At 53.3% G+C, this 20,304-nt stretch overlaps 7 protein-coding genes and 1 non-coding gene across 8 annotated transcripts in view; 2 read left to right on the top strand and 6 right to left on the bottom strand.

Moving 5' to 3' along the window:
• Nucleotides 1-65: 65 nt before the first annotated feature.
• On the bottom strand, nucleotides 66-1,230 carry MYCFIDRAFT_211404 (uncharacterized protein). The gene has a single exon (XM_007928700.1). It carries the CDS (start codon nucleotides 1,197-1,199, stop codon nucleotides 399-401), a length of 801 nt encoding a protein of 266 aa, XP_007926891.1. The 5' UTR covers nucleotides 1,200-1,230; the 3' UTR covers nucleotides 66-398.
• MYCFIDRAFT_154248 (uncharacterized protein) lies at nucleotides 1,209-2,524 on the bottom strand (the record flags this gene model as incomplete). Its single annotated transcript, XM_007928699.1, has 2 exons — nucleotides 2,334-2,524; nucleotides 1,209-2,273 (listed from the first exon to the last, which is right to left on the bottom strand). A coding segment is annotated over exon 2 (879 nt), but the record flags the coding sequence as incomplete, so codon positions are not given.
• A 574-nt stretch (nucleotides 2,525-3,098) lies between these two features.
• MYCFIDRAFT_154244 (uncharacterized protein) lies at nucleotides 3,099-5,194 on the bottom strand. The gene has a single exon (XM_007928698.1). It carries the CDS (start codon nucleotides 4,977-4,979, stop codon nucleotides 3,270-3,272), a length of 1,710 nt encoding a protein of 569 aa, XP_007926889.1. The 5' UTR covers nucleotides 4,980-5,194; the 3' UTR covers nucleotides 3,099-3,269.
• Nucleotides 5,195-6,428: 1,234 nt separating this feature from the next.
• MYCFIDRAFT_t40 lies at nucleotides 6,429-6,535 on the bottom strand. The gene has a single exon. It is a non-coding gene; the product is annotated as a tRNA-Leu (tRNA).
• A 689-nt stretch (nucleotides 6,536-7,224) lies between these two features.
• On the top strand, nucleotides 7,225-9,357 carry MYCFIDRAFT_207872 (uncharacterized protein; the record flags this gene model as incomplete). Its single annotated transcript, XM_007928697.1, has 8 exons — nucleotides 7,225-7,433; nucleotides 7,478-7,536; nucleotides 7,576-7,921; nucleotides 7,956-7,989; nucleotides 8,013-8,090; nucleotides 8,132-8,207; nucleotides 8,242-8,499; nucleotides 8,529-9,357. The coding sequence occupies 8 exons, from the start codon at nucleotides 7,225-7,227 to the stop codon at nucleotides 8,738-8,740; spliced, it is 1,272 nt and encodes a 423-aa protein (XP_007926888.1). The 3' UTR covers nucleotides 8,741-9,357.
• Nucleotides 8,651-11,518, bottom strand: MYCFIDRAFT_203723 (uncharacterized protein; the record flags this gene model as incomplete). Its single annotated transcript, XM_007928696.1, has 1 exon — nucleotides 8,651-11,518. A coding segment is annotated over one exon (2,738 nt), but the record flags the coding sequence as incomplete, so codon positions are not given.
• A 3,573-nt stretch (nucleotides 11,519-15,091) lies between these two features.
• Nucleotides 15,092-19,683, top strand: MYCFIDRAFT_217185 (putative ABC transporter; the record flags this gene model as incomplete). Its single annotated transcript, XM_007928704.1, has 1 exon — nucleotides 15,092-19,683. One exon carries the CDS (start codon nucleotides 15,092-15,094, stop codon nucleotides 19,589-19,591), a length of 4,500 nt encoding a protein of 1,499 aa, XP_007926895.1. The 3' UTR covers nucleotides 19,592-19,683.
• Nucleotides 19,684-19,806: 123 nt separating this feature from the next.
• The window catches only part of MYCFIDRAFT_85077 (uncharacterized protein), a gene marked incomplete at both ends in the record, with an annotated part of 1,810 nt that continues 1,312 nt past the window's right edge, over nucleotides 19,807-20,304 (bottom strand). Inside the window, one exon of the mRNA XM_007928695.1 lies at nucleotides 19,807-20,282. Within this exon, the coding sequence (XP_007926886.1) occupies nucleotides 19,807-20,282 (476 nt within the window). The remainder of the gene's footprint in view (nucleotides 20,283-20,304) is intronic.

Raw genomic sequence — 20,304 nt, 5'->3', positions numbered from 1 at the left:
GAAACCCACTACACCCCACAAAAGAAAAAAAAAATCTCTCCTCCTACACATTAGTATGATGATTAATCGGAAGCGTTTTAGTACGTCTATAAAGAAAATAGGAAGTTGAAAATAAAGAAGATTATATCATTACCCCACGCACCCATCCAATGCAAAAGGGTATCGATCTATCATCCATCATCCAAAAACAAAAAACTCCCAATTCCATTAGAAGGTCCTTGAAGACCGACGCTATATTGCAACAATCCCAAGTTTTTTTTCCCCCCCAAGATAAATAAATGCCACACAAAAAAAAAACACCCCCAAAACTCCATCCCATGTATTTATTGCCTTGCTCGTCCTGTCGTCAAAATTTCTGCCGTATACAAAATCAAACCTCGGAAAACTCACAGCCCCCACTAAGAGCGTACGAAATTCCGAGCATGATTTCTTCGGGAAATTGTGCCGTTGAGACTGACAGAGGGGACGTAGGCGGAGGGTGCGGCGGTGCCGATGGTGGAGATGGTGGGGATTGCGGGTGCGGAGCCGGGTGGGGCGCCGTATGTGGTTGGGGGGTCCGAGGGTTGTGGTGATGGTGAGTTTGATGCCGCGGGTGCTGATGAGGATGGCGAATCTGGTGCTGAGGAGGCGGAAGGTTGTTCTGTCATGGTGATGACTGTGGTGATGGTGCTGACATATACAGCCGGGGATGAAGAGGCTGGGTAAGAAGCTGGAGCAGTCGCAGTCGTCGAAGGAGACGAGCTATCATGTGTGGCTGTAGGCTGAGCAGCTCCAGTACTTGGTGCTTGCGACCAAGGACTTCTGCTCGGAAGCGGGATCTTGGCGGCAGCGAAAGCAGCAGACCAGGCAGACTTGGATCCAGACGTGTAGCTTGCAGCAGCAGAGTCAAAGACCTTGGCAGCGGCGGAAGCGGCAGCTGGACCGAAAGTGGTGACTACGGAGCACGAATTCGGAACAAAGACTTCGGGCCACAGACCAAGGCTGTATTGGCTGATGACTGGTGCTTGGGCGGAGCAAGCGCTGACAAAGGCGGAGTTGACGCTGGCGACTTTGCCGACAATCTTGTTGTTTTGCTGCATGACCACAGAAGGTGTGGAAGTGTATGCAGCACGAGACTTGTAGTCGGAAACGGCCACAGATTGAGGGTTGGCCTCTGCAGCTGGGACGGATTGCGTTGGAGTGGCCGCGATCTTGTTCATCTCGGCTTTTTCAACAATCTCGAAGTCGGCGCAGGTGGTGTAATACTCGTCCTTGCCGGCGGGCGTATTGCAGTCGGCGTTCGGCTCGGTTGGCCACTGCCAGACCCAGTAGGTGGTCAGTGTGCCGGCGGTGAGGTTGGTTGGGATCTTGATGTCAGTCTCGCACCAGCTCTCTACCGTCGAGGTTGGTTGACCAGCGACGTGATTTGGGGTGAGCATTTGACGCTGCTCGGAAATGCTGCCGCAGTTGAGCTGATGGCAGCGTCCGTCGTCAAAGTTCTGGGCAGTCAAGAGGAATCCCTTGCCATTACCGCCAGTGCCTGCAGTGTTCCATTCCATGACATCGGATATCTTCTCGGTGTCTGATGGTTGACTGGTAGCGAAGATGAAGATGGTGCCGGAGCCTGGAGGCTTGCCAGTGATGTTCCATGGGAGAGTGACGTGACCATTCTCGAGGTACTTTGCAGCGACGTAATCGCCAGGAGAGACGTTGAGTTTGGGAAAGTCTGCGGTGTAGTTGGAAGTTCTTTGGGCTGGGTGGCAAAGAAAGTCGGAAGAGTTGATTCGCGATCGGACAGCGCCGTCAGGTTTGCGAGCCTCGAGCGAGGGAAGCATCCACATCATGGAGAAGCCGTCGTAGGTTGGGTCAGCTCGGGATACGTAGCCTCGCGAGTAACCGCGAGCGCCGGTATAGGAGCCATTGTCGGAGATGACCTGGTATTCTTCGACCCATGAGTGTGCCGATGCGAGAGGCGAGAGGGTGACGAGCGCGAGGAGGGCTAGGAGCTTGGCGTGGAAAGTAAGCATGGTGTTTGTCTTTGTCCTTGCGTTGATGGAAGGGTCGAAGTCCAGCTTCGAGGTTGCGATGCGATTTTGTAGAAACAGCATGAAGTGGTGAAGAGGTGTTGGCGACGTTCCAGAATTCGGGCCTGCCGAGTAATTTCGAAGTCGCAGTGGTGAAGGATGGCTGTGGTAGCTGAGTCGAAATGTTTCTGGAATGCACGGAGAGGTGAGAGTGAGTCGGAAATGCACAATGCTTTTATGTGAGGTCTGCAACAACGAGAGTGGTGCGGCCTGCGCGGTCAACAATAAGAAGAACAATAGAGAGGTGTAACAATGGGCCTTGTATCTCACCAAAAAAGAAGGTGTGGCCCTTGTCAGAGTGAATGCGCTGAAAGCACGAGACACAAAGACAGTGTGAAGGAGAGTCGGCCGCGCACGAGAAGGACGTCTGTCTTTCTACGCTGCGGGCCGGCGATATTTTACAGCATCACGTGCGGATATAGCCAGACATTGTCGCGTGCAGTTGCGATATGTTCATCGTGCGGTGTAGAATCGTCGAGAATAAATTGTCGAGAACGACTCGAAGGGCGTGTGGAAGAGAGGTGTTCGTGGAGCAGAAACGCACAAGCTCCAAATCCCGGTTTTCGACGTTCTTTCAGCCTCCTACCGGCACCTGTCGCGGACCGACAGCCAATAGACCGCGGTCATGTAGGCGCTGGTGAAGGTGAGTATTGTCGCGCATCCGACAATAGAAGTTGTGCGCCGTTTCAAACTGAACTTCACACTGCCGCTTGAGCGCGCGCGTTGGCTGGCAGGGATCCCGGCGGCTACACGGGAGCTAATTTGAGCCGCATGTGTGCCATGTCTGTGCGTGGTTGGAGATCTGTCTCGCGTCTGGCATGTGAAGACATACATAAGCCTTCGATGCTTACGGTTTGCCAGCCTGTTGCCCTTTGCTAGCAATACTCAAACATCTCCCATCACAGCCAAGTCCATCGCGGCGGCAACACCATCACACCTTCTTTGTTGGACAAACTCGCGAAGGATGCTCCGTAACATGGAACTTCCGTTGGAGGCACGAATGATTGACGTGACATCTGTCAAGTGGACTGCGTTGAACAAATATGCCGAGATTCGTGATACATCCCACTCAACGCTTCCCACCAACGCCTCGCTGAAATGGAGACACACAAGACTTTTCCTCCGCAGGCCGTGCGTCGCCGTGCAAATGCCATGCATACAAATCACCCATCATCCAATTGCGCAATCATCAAACTTGATATCCAACTAAGAAGTGCCATAGTTTTCGTGTCTATGGCGTCTATTGACCTGCATCAATCTCTCCCTCGCCTCGTCCGCCTGCTCTCGAACAAAATCCTCCTGCAGTGTCATACTCTTGCGCGTAACGTAGCCCACGAGCACAATACCCACCACAAGAGCGGTGACCAGTAAAATGATATTGACAGGGGTGGGGTCGTTGCCGAAAACTTGATGAGTCAAGGCGTCGAGACCAGCCTGCGTGAAGTTGAAGACGCCCGCCAAGCAGATGATCAACCCATATACTTTGCCAAAAGTCTCGAAGCCGAAAACCTTGGCGCTGTAGTCGGAGACAGCTGTGTAGTAGAGGGGCCGGTACACGACGAACAACACAATGCTGACGTATGCGGACCACATCTCAGGAATGACGCCGAAGACACCAATCGTGGTTGCCATGCTGACGAGCAGGCCGAGGACGAAAGGTGTGCTGGTATGGTCCAGAACTAGTCCGATGAATGGGACCGATATGACACCACCCAAAGGCAGAGCCACATCGAAGAACTCGTTGATCTTGACGCCCTTTTCGTAAGATCCTAGCATCTCGGTCCACTGAGTGCGAACCGTGGCCACGGAGTAGTTGATGCGCAACATCTGCACGACCGTGAAAATGGTGATCAGGATCCACCATGGACTTGCGATCTGCTGCAGAACCGTCTTGCCATGCAAAGCTCCGAATACCCCACTTCGCTGCGCCTTTTGCTCGTCCTCTTTCGCTTGTCCATCAGCCGACTTGGACCCGAGTAGTGAAGTGACTTCCGACACCATACTCTCGCGATGGTCGTGGCGTCGATTCTGAATCCACAGTCGCTGTTCATCATCCGAGATCTCATCGTCAGAAGTATGGACTGATTCCTGGTCCTCGACCTGTTGCACGAGCTCGCCAACTGTCTTGTAGGATATGGACGGCATGATGAGGAGCTGGGCGACGAGGATAAACACCGGCACTATGAGATAGATCAAGAAGAACTTCTTCGTGTTGAAAGTACCATTCGTGCTCTGGAAGATGAGGCGGTATTCAAGGAAGACGGCACTGCTGGTATCGAAAGCTCCTGTGAGAAGGGCAAGGATCAATCCCGAGTGCCGAGGGAAGGTATTGCTTAGCTGGAATGACGAGATGAAGACGAATGGACCACCGAGTGCGAGGAAGAGATAGCCAGGAATGTATGCGTCCATGTACTGCGCAAGATCCGCAGCGAATGCCATGAAAAGCGCACCCATGAACAAGAAAACGACGCCCACAATACTTGCGACGCGTGGACCAAAGCGATCGAGAATTGTGCCGACGGGCAGAGCACAAACATTCGTGCTGACTGCCGCCACCGTGAACATGAGATTCAGCCGCACCTCTTGTCCATAACACACCCACACTCCATCCTCAAGCTCTTGATCTGTGCATTGCTCCTTGTAGACGCCTTCAGCGATCAAGACTGGCTTGATGGCCGCAAAGCCGAAGACAATCCCAGCTGCCAGCAAGCAGTATACGACAGCAATGGCAACCTGTGCTATTCTCTTGGTCTTGCTGACTTCGAATGCCGGAATCGGGATCGCGATTTGTTCTGCAGGTGGAGTCCATTCTCCCACTGGGTTGAAAGATAATTTCCGGCGTTCTGAGCCGGTTGGTGATTGCGCTCGCCATCGATCGAAAGATTCTATGGAGCCGCGTCGTTCGAACATCGCCATGATGGCCGGCCAGTGAGAGGAGAAGCTCGAGAGCTTATAGCGGTTCGTGTTGTAGCCGGCCTCTTGTCCACCTGACACTCTTGTCACCCCACTTGCGCAGCTTTGCTCTCCGACTGGGTGAAATGATGCAATGAGTCCAGTTGTTCAGTAGCGGATCCACTGAAAGCGCCGGTATACTGTGACCTTGGAGTACCGGTATGGTCGCTAAAGATTAGTAGTAACATAGGATTTCGGAGAGCGACAGGTGTGCAGAGAGAAGGAGATGAAGACGCAGCGACAAGGCGAAAATTGCTGGGCAGCGATAAGAAGACCTCCCTACCTGAAGTGGCTGGGTCGAGCCGAGAGGCTCAGAATAGCGCCACCGGATGGCCTAGAACTGGAAATGGAGATCAATGGCGTGTAGCTGCGATATGGGATGTGGAGAAGAAGCTGAAAATTTGCGAGAGAAGTGCAGAAGAAAGAGTGCAGGAGGTGTGTGGCGTCGGCGAGAATGCCTTCGGGCGCCCGATGCCAAGCATTTCCGCGGCTTGAAGCTTCGACTTGCCAGCTCCGTCCGGCGACCCAGCCCAGCCCAGCTTTCTCTTCTTCGTCGACACCAGCATGACCAACCTGTTCTTGCCGGAGCCAGACCACCTCGCTGCCACCGAAGATTGAGACTGTGCTGCTGACTCGGGGTGGTCATTGTACCTGCGCTCAGACCTATTGCGAACCTCCGAGGCCCCATGTGAAGCTCCAAAGATCAAAATTGGTGGCGAGCGAGAGAGAGGATGACCCTGCGATCTGAAGGTGCTCTCTCAAGCCGGAGTAGATGAGAAGGCGCCTGCATGCAAGCGATGATGATACAGTACGAATGCTGGACGGTGCATGGCTCTTGATACGCATGTGACGAGAAAGGTAGACACCAGAGCATGCCTTCGAGGAAGACATCGCGTTCCGCCGCGACTCGTAGCGATCTGTGGTAGCTGAGGTCAAGCCTGCACTGCCTTCATGCCGTGCGAAGCTACATGGACTGCTTGCGGCCAAGGTCAGCTCCATTTCCAGATTTCGGCGCTCATACCCGTGGTCGCGATTCTGTGAAAAGACTCGCAACCTTGTTTACGCAGCACAGCACAAGCGTGGGGATATAGGACTGGGCGTGCCGGCTGCGATGAGGATGGTGCGTGATATGAGGCGTCGTCCAGACAAAAGAAAAGAACTTCGTGTCAGTAGTCTGGTCTCGACTTGAGAGAAGAAGACCCAAGTATTCTTCAGACTTTCCCGTAACATCTTGAAACCCGCACAAGACCAAAAGCAATTGAATAGCCAGACAAGATACTTATCCAATCAAAATCGCAAAAAAAGTAGAGTGTTCATGACATCTCCCAACAGTTGACTGCCGGGTAGTTTATAATATTGATCTGCTCACCCATCAGTCACCGAAGCAACACAACAATTTCAAGCAACAGTCACGTACCAGAGTGGGACTCGAACCCACGCGGAATAACCCACTAGTATTTGGTCTTCAACACTGTTTCCACAGCCTGAAACTAGCGCCATAACCACTCGGCCATCTGACCTGTTCAGAAGAGTAGGTTCAAAGGATGGAATTGAACCAACCTGACAAGCGTATTGTTGAGAACGGGTGCACAAAGTGCGTATATAATTTGAGAAAGTTGGGGATTTTGAAGTGGAGAAGCTTTGTGGGCCAAGGAAGTCGCCGATGACAAGCCGAGAAGGCTACAGCTCTTCTCAGTAAGAGAGTCTGTCGCTGCAGCAGTGGGGTGTTGCTGCGCTCATGTGCCGTTGTGAGACGTCTTCAGAATGTTTTGTCGTCCTTCACTCATCACATCCGATTGCGACGTCATGCCAAGGCCGTGATCAGATCTGCGCCCGCCGACGCACAAGCAGCCTTGGCGTGTCACTACGTGTCTCGATGAAGGCGTTCGCCGCATACGCTGTACGAGTTGCCAATATGCGTGCAATTGAACCTGTCCGGATCGTTGCCTGGAGTAGATGTCGAGCTCAGTTGGCCTGCCACAACCAGTTCCAGAACGACATACGGTACTCACAAAGGCAGCAACATCAAATAAAATGTCGCCTGCATCGCGATGTTGGCCTGTAAGGAGCAAGACCACCTCATCAAGCCGCTCGAATCCTTCCGCCCTCCATCGAGCGGCATAAAACTCAGCCTCAGCAGCAATCAATCCCCAGACCTCCCACAACCACAACATCAAAAATGGCGGGATTAGATCATGAATTTCTGCGCATGCGCCAAGACCTAGCCGAAATGGAAACCAAACTCATCCCAGCATTAGGCCCCATTTCAGAGAAAATCGAAGAATTCTACCCCAGCATCCAACTTCCACATGGACACGAAGCGAAGCTGAAGATCTGGCGGTCCACAAAGCTTTCTTCCGAAGCACCACTCATCGTCTTTTTCCACGGCGGAGGGTATTTTTCCGGGAGCTTGGAGACGTGCACACGACCCGGTCGAGAATACGCAGAAGATTTCGGGGCAGTAGAATAGTCATATCGGCCGCATATCGACTCAGTCCGGAGCATGAATTTCCCAAAATCGGTGCATGATGGTTTGGATAGTATCACTTGGCTTGATGAGCATGCCGAAGCGGAATTCGGCGGCAATCTCAATGCCGGATTCGTTGTTGGGGGGGTTTTCTGCAAGCAGGCGGCACTGTGGCATCCGTGACGGCACAACAACTGAACTCCAATTTGAAGCACAAAATTACAGGCCACTTCATCGCCATCCCGTGGCTTTTCACCGAGGAAATCGTGCTGGAGAAGTATCAGCAGCTTTGGAAGTCAGGAGAGAAGAAAGATGGAGAGGTTGCATCCCAGCGACAAGCCAAAGAGACATTAAAGAGGCTGGAGCATGTTCTCAAGCTGAATGTCCATGATCCGAGAACTGAAGAACAAGTCGATGGCTGGTATGGCGTGGTTGCTGGGTAAGGAGTGGGTAGCATAGCTTGATTCGTGTAGAGACTGGCAGACCAAGTTCGGGACACTCTTCGCCGTGTTTTGATGCTGGGCTCTCAGCAGGCGCTATTCCGTGGAGGACTTCGAGATCGTGCTCTTGCGATATGCCTTTCGAGGGAATCGGCAGAGGGTATTCATGTGCCAGTCTCGTTCCATGCGCTGAGGCCTTGTGACTCAAGAAAGGCAACAATTTTCTCTGGGATCATCATTCGCTGCTCTTGAATCTCGGACGGGGAACAATGGTGGTTCGAACACGTCAGGACGGCGAACGTATATGCGATTTCGTAAGGGCGTCAACTTGATGGCGATGAAGAATGGAGTTGTTGGAGGCAAAGCTGGATGGCCACCACAACATCGACCCCCGAATTGACAAAAAGCCGTAAATTAGAGGGCAGCATCTTCGAGGAAATTCGCAAATGTGCCAAAGATCTGGAAACACCCCCAAGCATTGCAATCCCCTTGGCAGGAAGATCTCAGGCTTCTAGAATTCTGCTCCTCGTACCATCTACCAGCTTTCATATCAAAAGCATAGAGCCGAACGTAGAGCGTAGAAGCGCAGCGGCAAAAGAGGTAAAGCTTTTCAGTCTCACCTCATGCACACGCATCTCGATTCGAAGATCTCACTTGATCACAAGTCCAATCGCATTTGCCACTACAAGCACAGAACCCACACACGCGACAGAAGCGAACCCACAAAACGAAGCAAAAACATGATGCAAATTCATAGCCTCGCCCGCAAAGGCAAAGGCAAAGGTGGGTATCTCTCTCATAACTCATACCACCCATAAAACATACCACTCGTTGATGCAAGCGCTTCGTCCCAAAACATTACTTCGAGCGCTGCTTGACCAAAATCTCTCTCCGATCCTTATAAAACCTCTCCAAACAATCCCTCCTCTCCTCCTGACTCCAGCCCTCGACCACCAAAGCAAACTCCGAAACTTTGCCCTCATATCCATACATCTTGGCCATGGTGCAGAATTGACGCATTCGGACGTCTTCTGGAGGGCGGTATTTGTACCGAATCTTGCCTAAACCATCGTCCAAATCAATCGCGTCGTCGTCATCGTCGTCCTGTGGGTATACGAACCCAGCTTCTTGGGAGTCTTGGGTAGCTTTGGCAAAGGCGCGTTCGTCGATGTAGTCAAGGTCGTTGCCGGCTTTCTGTGCTCGCGACGAAATCTTGGCTTCCCATTTCGACGTGCCGATGACTTCTGCGTTCTCATGTGTGTATTCTACGCCAGCTGATGCCAAAATGGCTTTGACGGCGTCTTTCTTGGCGTTGTCTTGCTGCAGTTTGCGCTTGCGGCTGGGTTCGTCCAGGATTTCTGCTGCGAGGTCGCTGATTCCTGCTTCAGTCGACTCTCTCTGCGCACGTCCAATTGCTTCAAATTCATCCTCATCTCCTGGAGTTGATTCAAGCTCGAGGCCAGCAATCTCTACTCCTGCTCTAGCTTCGGCGATGTTGGTCTTGTTGACGATGTCTTGCAGCACGACGTTCGTCTTGAGCGGGGCGAAAAGGTTCTTGAGGCCAAAGATCTCACCTTTGTGCTCTGCCTGGCCTTGCACACCCTTGAAGTATCGCCGCTCGACCGATGCGTTGTAGCCGATCTGCGCCTGCTGCTGCTTGTAAATCTGTCTGGCATATACAATCTCTTCGACTGTGCCGGCTGAAACAAGACGGAAGACCTCCACGTCTCTGGTCTGGCCGATCCGATATGCTCTGTCCTGTGCTTGCAAATCGTATGCTGGGTTCCAGTTTGGATCCATGATGACAACCTTGTTTGCGCTTGTCACGTTGATGCCCATGCCTCCAGCTTTTGTAGAGATCAGGAAGACAAACTGGTTCGGGTTTGCATTGTACTCGTCCACAGCCTCCTGTCGAGCTGCGTAGCTCAAGCTTCCGTCGAGATAAGACACATTGTAGGTAGTCGTGCTCCTGAAGAGTAGTTCAAGCATCGTGAGTAGCTTCACCGAATGCGAGAAGACCAAGACTTTGTCACCATTGTCGTACCAAAGCTTCAGCAACTTCTTCAATACCTTCCACTTGCCGCAGAATTCTGCATTTGCTTTGTGCTTAATGTTATCGCGTGTTTGGTACAGGTCTTTCCACAGATCTGGAAGGGCAATCTTCATCGCGTCAAGCTCTTTCTCGTGTTTCTCTGGGTCGGCGATGCCAGTCGGTAGCATGAGCGCGAGGTGGTTCGAAAGCTTCTGAATGGTGTGCAGCACTGGAAATACGAACATGTTCCAAGGCCCATATCCTTCAACGTAAGCCATGCAGCACCAGCCTTGCTTCTTGCCGGAGCCACAATAGCATGGCTCTTGAGAATCGCGAATCGCGTGGACGAGTTCGTGGTCGACAAAGTTGTTGTATGCCTGAGCTTGTGTCTCGGTGAGTGGGCAGAACACGACTCGATCTGTCTTTTTGGGTAGTTGGTGTGCAATCAGTGCCTTTGTACGGCGGAGGAAGAATCTTGGTAGCAGGTTCTGTACAAGCTTCTTGGCCAGATCGCGGGCTTTCTTCAGCTGAGAGTTGGTTGCGTCATGACTTTGTCCGAGCTTGAGCGGCACGCATATTCGGCGCTTCCACGAGGCAAGGGAGCTGACGCAGCCAGGATTGGTCCAATTGAGCAGTACCCATAGCTCTTCGTAGTTGTTCTGAATGGCGGTGCCAGTGAGGCCGATGCGGCAAAGCGCGTTGACGTTATTCATGGCTTGAGAGGTTTCGGATTTGTGGTTTTTGATGGAATGGCACTCATCTGCGATCACGCAATCCCATCTGATCTGGTTGATGGCATCCTGGCTGTTGGTGTAAGTGGTGTATGTAGTCATCATGATCTCGAGGCGGCCACTTGCTGCTGCGGCAAGAGCGGAGTCTTTCTCGACGGCGCTTCCGTGGTATGTGTAGACGTGCCACCATCCCCAGCGGTCGAGCTCGTTCTTCCAGTTCTCCATCAGGGTTCCGGGGCAGATGATGAGGACTCGCGGGTACCAGAGGTCTTCGTACTTGTTGCGGAACACGCGCATGCGCTTGGCGTCTCTCTCGTCTGCTGTCTTGCCGAAGGCCACGGTCAGGAAGGCGATGATCTGGATTGTCTTGCCAAGGCCCATGTCGTCGCCGAGGATTCCGCCTTTCTGCGTGACGAACAGGCGGTGCAGCCACTCCGTGCCGTCCACCTGATAGGGCTTCAGGAATTTGGCGATAGGCGCAGGGATGCTGCCTATGCCGTCGAGCGTCGGCCGGTCTGCGTGAGCCTCTGGCGCGGTGAGGCCAGGCAATTGTGGCTTCTCGGCGAGGTCTCGCCGCCATTGCAGCTCTGGTTCGTCTGGAGGTGAGGGCGGCATTCTCAGCGCACCCTCGCCTCCCGCAGCCTCCTCCTCCCTCTGCTCCGCTCTCCTCTGCTGCAGGTACGGCGGCAGCGTACTCTCGAGCATGTCGTTCTCGTCGTCGCTTTCCGCCGGGTCGTCATCGTGGCGGCGTCCCGCCTTCTTCCTCGTCTTCCCAATCTTGCGGCGTCCCACAAGAGAGGTCGACTTCGCCGTCGCACGCCGCGAAGTCATGACGGTGGTGGAGTGGGCGGAGGTGAGCTCTGGTGGCGCATGTCAGTGAGATGTAGCAGGCAGAAAGAGAGCAAGCAGACGCGAGGGAAAGGCAGAAGACGTGATGCGGGGAACAAGCTTTCTCGGAAACACGTGCCGAGATCGCGCTTTCACGTGGTAAAGCAGGGCAGGGCAGGGAAAAGCGTTTCACACAGTCGAGCAAGCAGCATCATCTTCAGTCCATTTCCACTCTGTCCGGGTCGGCCTCGTAGAATGTCGACTGGCGTTCGACATACCATCTTCGGTGCATACCAGAACGGATTTCCTCAGCCTGCGATCCCAAGCGACCACACTGGTGTCCTTGGCTACACCCTCGGCATGGAGAGCCTCCGTTGGCTGCCACCATACTCTTCAGGATTGACTGCTAGCGCTATCGAGGTGGGCAACGGACCACGCAACGCAACTGAGCGTCGCAATTTGATTATAACCAATTGGTATAGCCGCTTCGCTGGTCTTTGTCGACTGGCGTTCGACATACCATGGGGAAAGTGATAGATCAAGCCGTCCAGGGAAAGGAGAGCACCAGACCTGGATTCGTGGAGCTCACATCCAGCAGAAGTCAGAACGCGACTCCAACAGCCAGTGGCCATATCTCCGGTAAGGCGCTACGTCGTCTCCCTCTGGCAGTAGACCAGACTGGTTATGCCTCTCGAGCCGACGAGCTCAGAAGACTCTTGTTGCACGAGCGTCACATGCTGGCCATGGCAGCGCCTCCAGCATTCGTGCTTGCCTGGGGTGCTATAGTCTCTGATCGTATCTTGACCTTCAACGAGGCACAAGGAAGGAGCAGCGTTGGAGCGAATGTCATTCATTGACGACTGGAAGAAGCCCAATGCCCTCTCTATCCCAATCCGCGATCTGGAGGTCAAAGAGAGGACTATTGGGTGATTGGAGTAGAAGTCGAGCTCAGTGGCGCCAGAAAGCGATTTCGAGTCTGAATCTCAAGGTGCTATCTGGGTTGGAGGTCATGTGCTTTGGGGACGCTTTCTTGCTGGAAGAGGCGTATCGGTGCTGCGAGAAGAATCCGCAATCAATGCCATGTTCACAGATTCAGGCGCAAAGAACTGCGAAGCCTCAGCTTCATGATAGCTTCGATAACGCTGCTCGACTGCGTGGACGAGGTGCGGCTCTCCAATGAAGTATCATGTCCATTGCTCCAGAATGCTCAACCATGCGGCGTATCCGAGAAGAGAAGCCGTGGCCCTTGACCAAGAGAGAGAGCCTGAATGGTTCCTTCACCGGCCACCCCATTTCTCGTCCTCATCCAGGCTGGTTTTGTGCTTGCGCTCCCCAACAGGCCCATTCATTCCAGTGTATAAAAGTGAAACCAAGTCCTTGGAAGGGAATGTCCAGCGGAAATACTGCTTGCTCGACTGATGATGGTGATGCTACTGGTGAGTAGGTGAAAATGAACGGGACTCTAGCATACCACAAGCTGGCTCGCCACTCCAGCTCACCGAGAGGCGAGAGCCCCCCGGGAGCCGGACGGCAAGCCCAGCAGAACGTCTGCGGGCGACGGTCTGGTGCCTTAAACCAGACCGGCACAAGAGCGGCGTGGTTGCGGGCCCTATTCACCCACTGATCAGCACTCTGTCTTCGGTCTCCAAAGCTTGCGATCGCATATACCAGCGTGCTGCCTTCGAGGGGCAGTGCAACCAGCCCCAAAGGCGTGAGGCGTGGTTGTTGCCACCTCGAATGTCGCACCAGGTCGAGGTGCGCGCCAAGAACTCGCTCTTGACGACTCGGCGGCAGTCTCCATTGCCGCAAAGAGTCTTGTACTCTCGGATTTGGCACATCTAAAACACATACGGATCAGCATTGAATGATAGAGTCTCGAGCGAGCAACGGAGCCGACACAGCAAATGTATACTCGGTGAAGCCAGCGAATCACTTCACTCCAGTAGTTGTCGCGGAGCTTCTGGTCGAGGATTGAGTACGAGATACTCCGAAAAAGCATGGAAGACCTTGGCCACTAGTAGTTGATGGAGCGAGCAGACCCATGCCGTGCTGCTTATGAGCGTCTGCATCGAATTCCGTGGTCGGTGGCAATGCTGTGATCTCGCAGATGACGATTCGCTGGCTTCTCTTTCCCACCTCTTTCCATGTAAACCTTGCGGTATGGGAGGTGAGGTGGACTTACTCTTTGCTGCTGTTGCTGTTGTGGTTGTGGTGCTGCTCACCTGTGATTAGCATTGCTCGAACAAAAGCCGCGAGGGGAGGAATAACTCACTGTGTCGTTGTGTCTGCTTGTTTGACGGAAACAGGTCAGTATCTGATGGTACAGTCGTTGCGCGGATGGATACATACAAATGTGCCTTGTCGTCGCTGAAGAGAGAAAATTTGAGAAGAAGCGCGGAATATACAAAGCTCGCCGCAGGGCAGCGGTTGCCAAGCCTCAGCATGCAGGCAATAACGACGAACCTCACGTGTAATCGTCAAGAACGAGCAGCAGAATATCTGACGACTCTCGATTGATATTGTTTCCGCATTGCAAAAGCCTTGCCAGCGATCACACATTCCAACCAGCACCCTAGCCTCATCAATCCCTTCGAGAGCAACACCACTATCCTCTCCCAAAGCAATCGCTCGAAAATGTGCTCACAGCTCCAAGTCATCTACCGATGCGACCATCCAAAAGCACCAGCAATTCTGCCCGAAAAATCTACCATCCTCCATGCCAGAATCCTACGATCCATTCTTGGCATGGCAAGGCCGTCTGCACCAAACAACACCATGATGAAGCCCGGGGAAGTGAAATGAGACGTCTCGAGCATCAAAGGCGCTTAGACAAAGCGGGATGGAAGGTGGAAGTGCTCTCGTCTTTCGTGTGCGCGCGAAGATTCTAACTACGAGTGCGCACGTCTTTCGCAACTCACGTCGTCGATCGGATGGTAGGATTTCGGAAGCGAGCAGACGTGGATTGTGATGACTCGCAGGGTAAGACACAAGGCGTGGCTGGCAAGAGGAGAGAATTGGAAGTGAAAAGTGAGAAATATGGATGGCATTGATGTGAGAAGAGGAGGAATTCAGTCGCCTACAAGACATGCTTCTGCGATGCCAAGCTGCTTTAATGGTGTCGAGCAGTACCGACGGCAAATTTGGAGCCGATTCGGCTGGAGTCTTGAATTCATCTCTTTTCTACTTTCACATGCATGTGCTTATCTTATCGTCGGCGAAGAGTGATGTCGCTCCACGAATGCCAAGGCCGGCTGAATTGAGTTTGCTCCGCGGGATGGATGCACCTCGTCTCGTGCAGGCGAATGGGATGGTGCGTGGCGGTGACTCCATCGATCCTGCACGCACACACGACGGCATCCTTTGCAGCGGCCTCCTTGCATCAGGCAGCAGCAAGGCATGCACAAGTCCATCGCCATTGCCATTGCCATTGCCATTGCCATCGCCATCGCCATTGCCAAGTCCATCGCCATCGCCATCGCCATCGCCATCGCCATTGCCATTGCCATCATGAGGACTTCTGTACTCTCAACTTCATCCGATGGGTTTGCGGGGCGGTAAGGAGAACTAGGAGAGCCGATATGGATCAGATCGTGTTCGGCGGCGGCACGTCCGACTACGATTACGACTACGGCGGCATCACCGAATCGGGCAATGGAGGCGGCATCTGCTTGACGAAGCCGTGGATACAGCAAGAAGCGCGCTTCCGAGAATGTTTCCTTCCCGTCGTCGCTGCCATTCCGGCCATCTTCGCGGCACTCGTCGTTCTGGGCCAGTTTGTCCGCTTCACGGCGCCGCGGTCTTGGCAGCCTCGCTGGACGAGGCCGTTTGTTCAGGAAGTCATTGAGCCCGTCCTCGACGTGGACCTCATTCCGCGCCGGACATGGACGCTGCAGACGCTGGGACTCGCAGTGACATGCAGCCTTGCATTCTTGCTGCATCTTCTTCCCATTCTCCTCTCCAGCAGGCCACTGCTCTGGACCTTACCGACTTTGGCATCATGGCTAGTAATGGCCCTCGAGGTCTATTTATTTCTGCCAAGAACCCTGCCGTACTCGATATTCACCATCACAATCCTTCAGACGCTAACCGAGGCCATCTTACTCGAGTGGGCAGTGCGGAAATCCTCATCATATCTCCCGTTTTGGATTGCCACGACACTTCTCGGCGTATTGACGATACTTCTTGTTCTGACGATGCCCTTCCGAGACCCTCTCTTGCCTTCGAAAGATATCAGTCTGCCAGGCACGACCCCGAGCTCGCTTCTGCGCAGTCCCGAGGAGAATCTGAGCCTCTTCCAATTCATGACCGTCAGCTGGCTGATACCCATGCTGAATGTCGGCAGCAAGCGGCAGATGGAAGACGAGGATGTCTGGTCTCTTCCCTACGACTTCCAGCATCGGAGACTCCACGAGAATTTCCGCAAATTGCGAGGCACAGTCATCCAGCGCTTGATCAGAGCCAACGCTATCGACCTGATCATTGTCACCACCGTTGGAGTCACTGACCAACTTGCCGACTACGGCGCGCCCGTCTTTTTGCAGCTCATCTTGAGCTCAATGGAGGATCCCGAACGACCGAAGCGGGTGGCATTGACATATGCTGCATTCTCTCTGGCCACCAGGCTCATTTCCGCGCAGCTCGATACCCTCCAAATATGGTTCGGCAGAAGGTGTTACGAGCGGTGTCGAGGAGAGATGATCACCATGTTATACGAAAAGACGCTCGGCAGGAAGATCGCTTTCAAGGCGCCAGAGAAGAAGGAGGCGCAGCCAGAAGAAAGCGCTCGAAATGCTGCGGCGAATGGCGAGTCGAGCCCTTCTGAGAAGCGCTGGTTCCAGAAGTTCTTCCAAAAGAACAAGCCGCCACCTCCTGTCAAGGAACCCGCTTCCATGGGCAGGATCCTCAACTTGATGCGCAACGATGTATACGAAGTAGCGCAACGATTCTGGGAATTTGACTCCATCATTCGCAAGCCCATAGCCATTGTCTTGTCCATCACCCTGGTCGTCAACTATCTTGGCTGGCCTTCCATGATGGCCGTCGGTCTTGTTTTCCTGGCTCAGGTGATGAATGCCATTCTGGCTCGAATCTTGGTACATTACGAAAAGAAACGACGATTCGCAACAGATGCGAAGCTGCAAATCGTATCACAATTCGTCGAAGCGATCCGGCATTTGAGGTGGTATGGCTGGCAAGAGACCTGGCTCAATCAAGCGTTGACAGCCCGGCAGCGAGAACTGCTACTTCGAGTCATCTCCAACGCCTGGAACTTGGTCATTGGATTTGTGAATACCTTGTCGTACGATCTCGTTCCCGTAGTAGCATTCTTCAGCTACACGGTCATTGCGAAGAAAGAGCTCACCGTGGATATTGCCTTTCCCGCACTACAACTATTTGCGATGATGACCAGTCAGCTGCGTGAGCTTCCCGGGCTTATAGTTTCTCTGATCAATGCCTGGGTAGCTGTACAGCGTATTGAGGACTTCATGGCTGAACCGGACCTACAGGAGATGGCCACAGAAGCGCTGATTGGAGACAAACTTGCCGTTGATAAAGCGTCCTTTGCGTGGCCTGGTGCTTCCGAGCCTGTCCTGAAGGAGGTCAATATCTCGTTCCCGGAAGGTCTCACGGTCGTTATTGGCGAGGTCGCGTCGGGAAAGACTGCTCTGCTGCAAGCACTTCTCGGCGAACTTGACATGCTTGAAGGCCAACTCATTCGACCTCCCGAGCCGATCGGTTACTGTGCTCAGATGCCATGGCTTCAAAGCATGAGCATTCGCGAAAATATCCTATTCTCTGCGCCGTACGATGACGAAAGATACCAGGCTGTCCTGGACGCATGTGCGCTCACGCCAGACTTGGCGGAATTCAAAGCTGGCGACCTTTCCTTGATTGGCGAGAACGGCATTGGTCTTTCAGGTGGGCAGCGAGCACGAGTCGCTCTCGCCCGTGCGGTCTACAGTCACACCAAGATTCTTCTCCTCGATGACCCACTCGCGGCGTTAGATCAGCAAACAGCGGAGTCAATTGTCCAGGAGTGCTTCACCGGACCTCTGCTCAAAGGTCGGACAACTGTATTGGTCACACACAGGACTGATCTGGTCTTGCCCGTCGCCGATCAGCTCGTTGAGCTCACGGACGGCAAAGCCGCGATTATTGATCATGATGCCGCGCCAGCCACGAAGACTCCTGCGGCAGAAGAGGCCGAAGAAGCTCAAGATGAAGACCAAAAGAAGAAGCAGAAGGCTGCTGCAGTGCCCGAAAAATTCATCCAAGACGAGCATCGTGCGTACGGTGGAGTGAAAGCTTCCGTCTACTGGGAGTACATCAAAGCTGGAGATCTTCGTTTCTGGGCACTTACCGTGTTCGCACTCTTGAGCTATCGCGGGTTTGCATTGGCTGAAGCATGGTTCATCAAATCCTGGGGAGAAGCATACCAGACCAAGGCGAACGTCGATGTCTTCATCTACAATGATGATGTAGGTTACCACACTTCGGACTTGTTTGACGGCCTACCACCGCCTGACCGGAACATCAAGCCATGGCTTATCACATTCCTTCTCTTGGCGATTGGGCAATCGCTCTCATACGTCGCCTCCCAAGGTATGCTTCTGGTCATCGTCTATACTGCAGCAAAGAACATGTTCCGCGACATCATGGAGAAGGTGGCATATGCGACTTTCCGCTTCTACGACACTACACCTGTGGGTCGATTGATGAATCGCATGACCTCGGACATCGGCGTCATTGACGGCGGCATCAGCCAGCAATTCTCGAGCATATCCTGGCTGATGATTAGTTGGCTATCGGCGGTGGTGGTGATTGCGTCGATAACACCGGCCTTCTTGGTCTTCACCGTCACACTTGCGATACTCTTTGTCCTGATCTTCAAGCGCTTCATTCCCACATCACAGAATCTGCGACGACTGGAGATGGTGTCCCTCACGCCTCTGATGTCGAACTTCGGGGAATTGCTCAATGGCCTGGCCACTGTTCGAGCCTTTTCCGCTCAGTCTCGCTTTCAAGACCGAGTCATACACGTGGTCGACACCTTCCAAAAGATGGACCATTTCTATTGGAGTACGCAGGCCTGGCTCATGTACAGATACGATGTGTTGGCATCTTTGGCGACTTTCCTGCTCTTTGTCCTTGCGTTGGCGACCAACCTTTCGCCTGGCTTGACTGCATTCGCCCTGCTTGCTGCAACCAAGTTCGTCGTGACTACACATGGCCTTTGTAGGCAGTACGGTCAGCTTCAGATGGAGTTTGTCTCTGTTGAGCGGGTGGTCGAACTCCTACATCTGGAACAAGAGCCGAAGGGAGACGTCAGTCCTCCCGCCTGGTGGCCATCCTTTAATGGCGACGTCGTGTTCAAGGATGTGATCATAAAGTACGCTCCTCATCTCGATCCTGCACTAGCAGGCATCTCTTTCACGATCAAAGGAGGTTCGAAAACTGCTATCATTGGACGGACCGGGTCGGGAAAGAGCACGCTCGCATTGTCCCTCCTGGCTACCATCATCCCAGAGATTGGAGACATCACCATAGACCAGATCAATTTAGCCAAAGTCGACAAACAGCTCCTGCGAACCAGAATCACATTCTTGGCCCAAGATCCCGTTCTCTTCCCCGGCACGATGCGTATGAACCTAGATCCAGTGAATCTGCACGGCGACGAGGAATGCGAGACAGTGCTGAAACGAGTCTGCGAAAGACAGAACTGGAACCTCGACACCAACATCGAAGCCGGAGGCAAGAATCTGAGCCAAGGACAGCGTCAACTCGTCGGCCTCGCACGTGCGGTCTTGAGGAGAAGCGCAATCATTATCCTAGACGAGGCAACTGCATCAATCGATCGCGATACCGCCATGCAGATCCAGCAAGTCATGCATGAAGAGATGAAAGACAGCACCGTCATCACCATCGCTCATCGTCTCGAGGCTGTCAGGAATGCCGATTACTGTATCGTTCTCGGTAAAGGCAGAATTCTCGAACAGGGTCCTGCTGCGGAAATGTTACGGGAACATAGGAGTGATGTGGTGGAGAACGTTGATGATGATGATGATGATGATGAATGATGAGTGACGAGTAGATGGTTTGTAGATAGATAGAGAGTGGTAGATTCATTCCTCCTTTACATTCAAAAAAAAAATATATATTTCTTAAGATGGGACATGGAAAAATTCTTCTCATTTTCCCCTTTCTCCGAATCGAATGAATTTTTTTTTTTTTGAACGCGGGAATGTGGATGGACAAACGCCCCTCATCTTTCTTATTCATTCCTTCCCCCCACTCACGCCTCCTTCCACTCATAATGCCTCACCCCAAGCCTCGGCAACCCCTCCACATCCTCCCCTTTGACATCAAACATATGTCTCCCAAAATAATCCAACTGCGCCTCCTGAAACGAAGTCGGAAGATCCGTGCTCGTCATGAACTTGAGGTATTCCAACGTCGCCGACAGCGACGGCACGACATGATCCGCCTCGGTGGCTTTGACCACGACGTTTTTCAGCGAGGGGAAGGATTTCCGGAGGTCGTGGGCGATGGGGGCCGCGGAGAGGGGGTTCGTGGCCGGGGAGGTGCGGTAGTGCGGCTGCAGCAGTTTGGTGGAGATGTAGTCGGCTTGGATGATGCAGCCGGCGCGCCAGATGTGGAGGAGTTGGGGGTAGTCGACGTTGAGGTGTTTTTGGGCGTCGGCTGCGGCGATGATGTTCAGGCCTTGGATGTAGGAGGCGAGGCAGGCGGCGTAGGTGGCGAGACGGAGGTCTTCGAGGAAGGATTTTTGTCG

The sequence above is a fragment of the Pseudocercospora fijiensis genome, assembly GCF_000340215.1.
Source record: "Pseudocercospora fijiensis CIRAD86 unplaced genomic scaffold MYCFIscaffold_4, whole genome shotgun sequence".
Lineage (NCBI taxonomy): Eukaryota > Fungi > Ascomycota > Dothideomycetes > Mycosphaerellales > Mycosphaerellaceae > Pseudocercospora > Pseudocercospora fijiensis.
The sequence above is the reverse complement of the archived record's forward strand: the minus strand, read 5'-3'. Positions and strand labels throughout refer to the sequence as shown.

Excerpts from the sequence above, each read along its gene's own strand:
- MYCFIDRAFT_211404 (XM_007928700.1), bottom strand. The coding sequence starts at position 1,199 with ATGAACAAGATCGCGGCCACTCCAACGCAATCCGTCCCAGCTGCAGAG.
- MYCFIDRAFT_154244 (XM_007928698.1), bottom strand. The coding sequence starts at position 4,979 with ATGGCGATGTTCGAACGACGCGGCTCCATAGAATCTTTCGATCGATGG.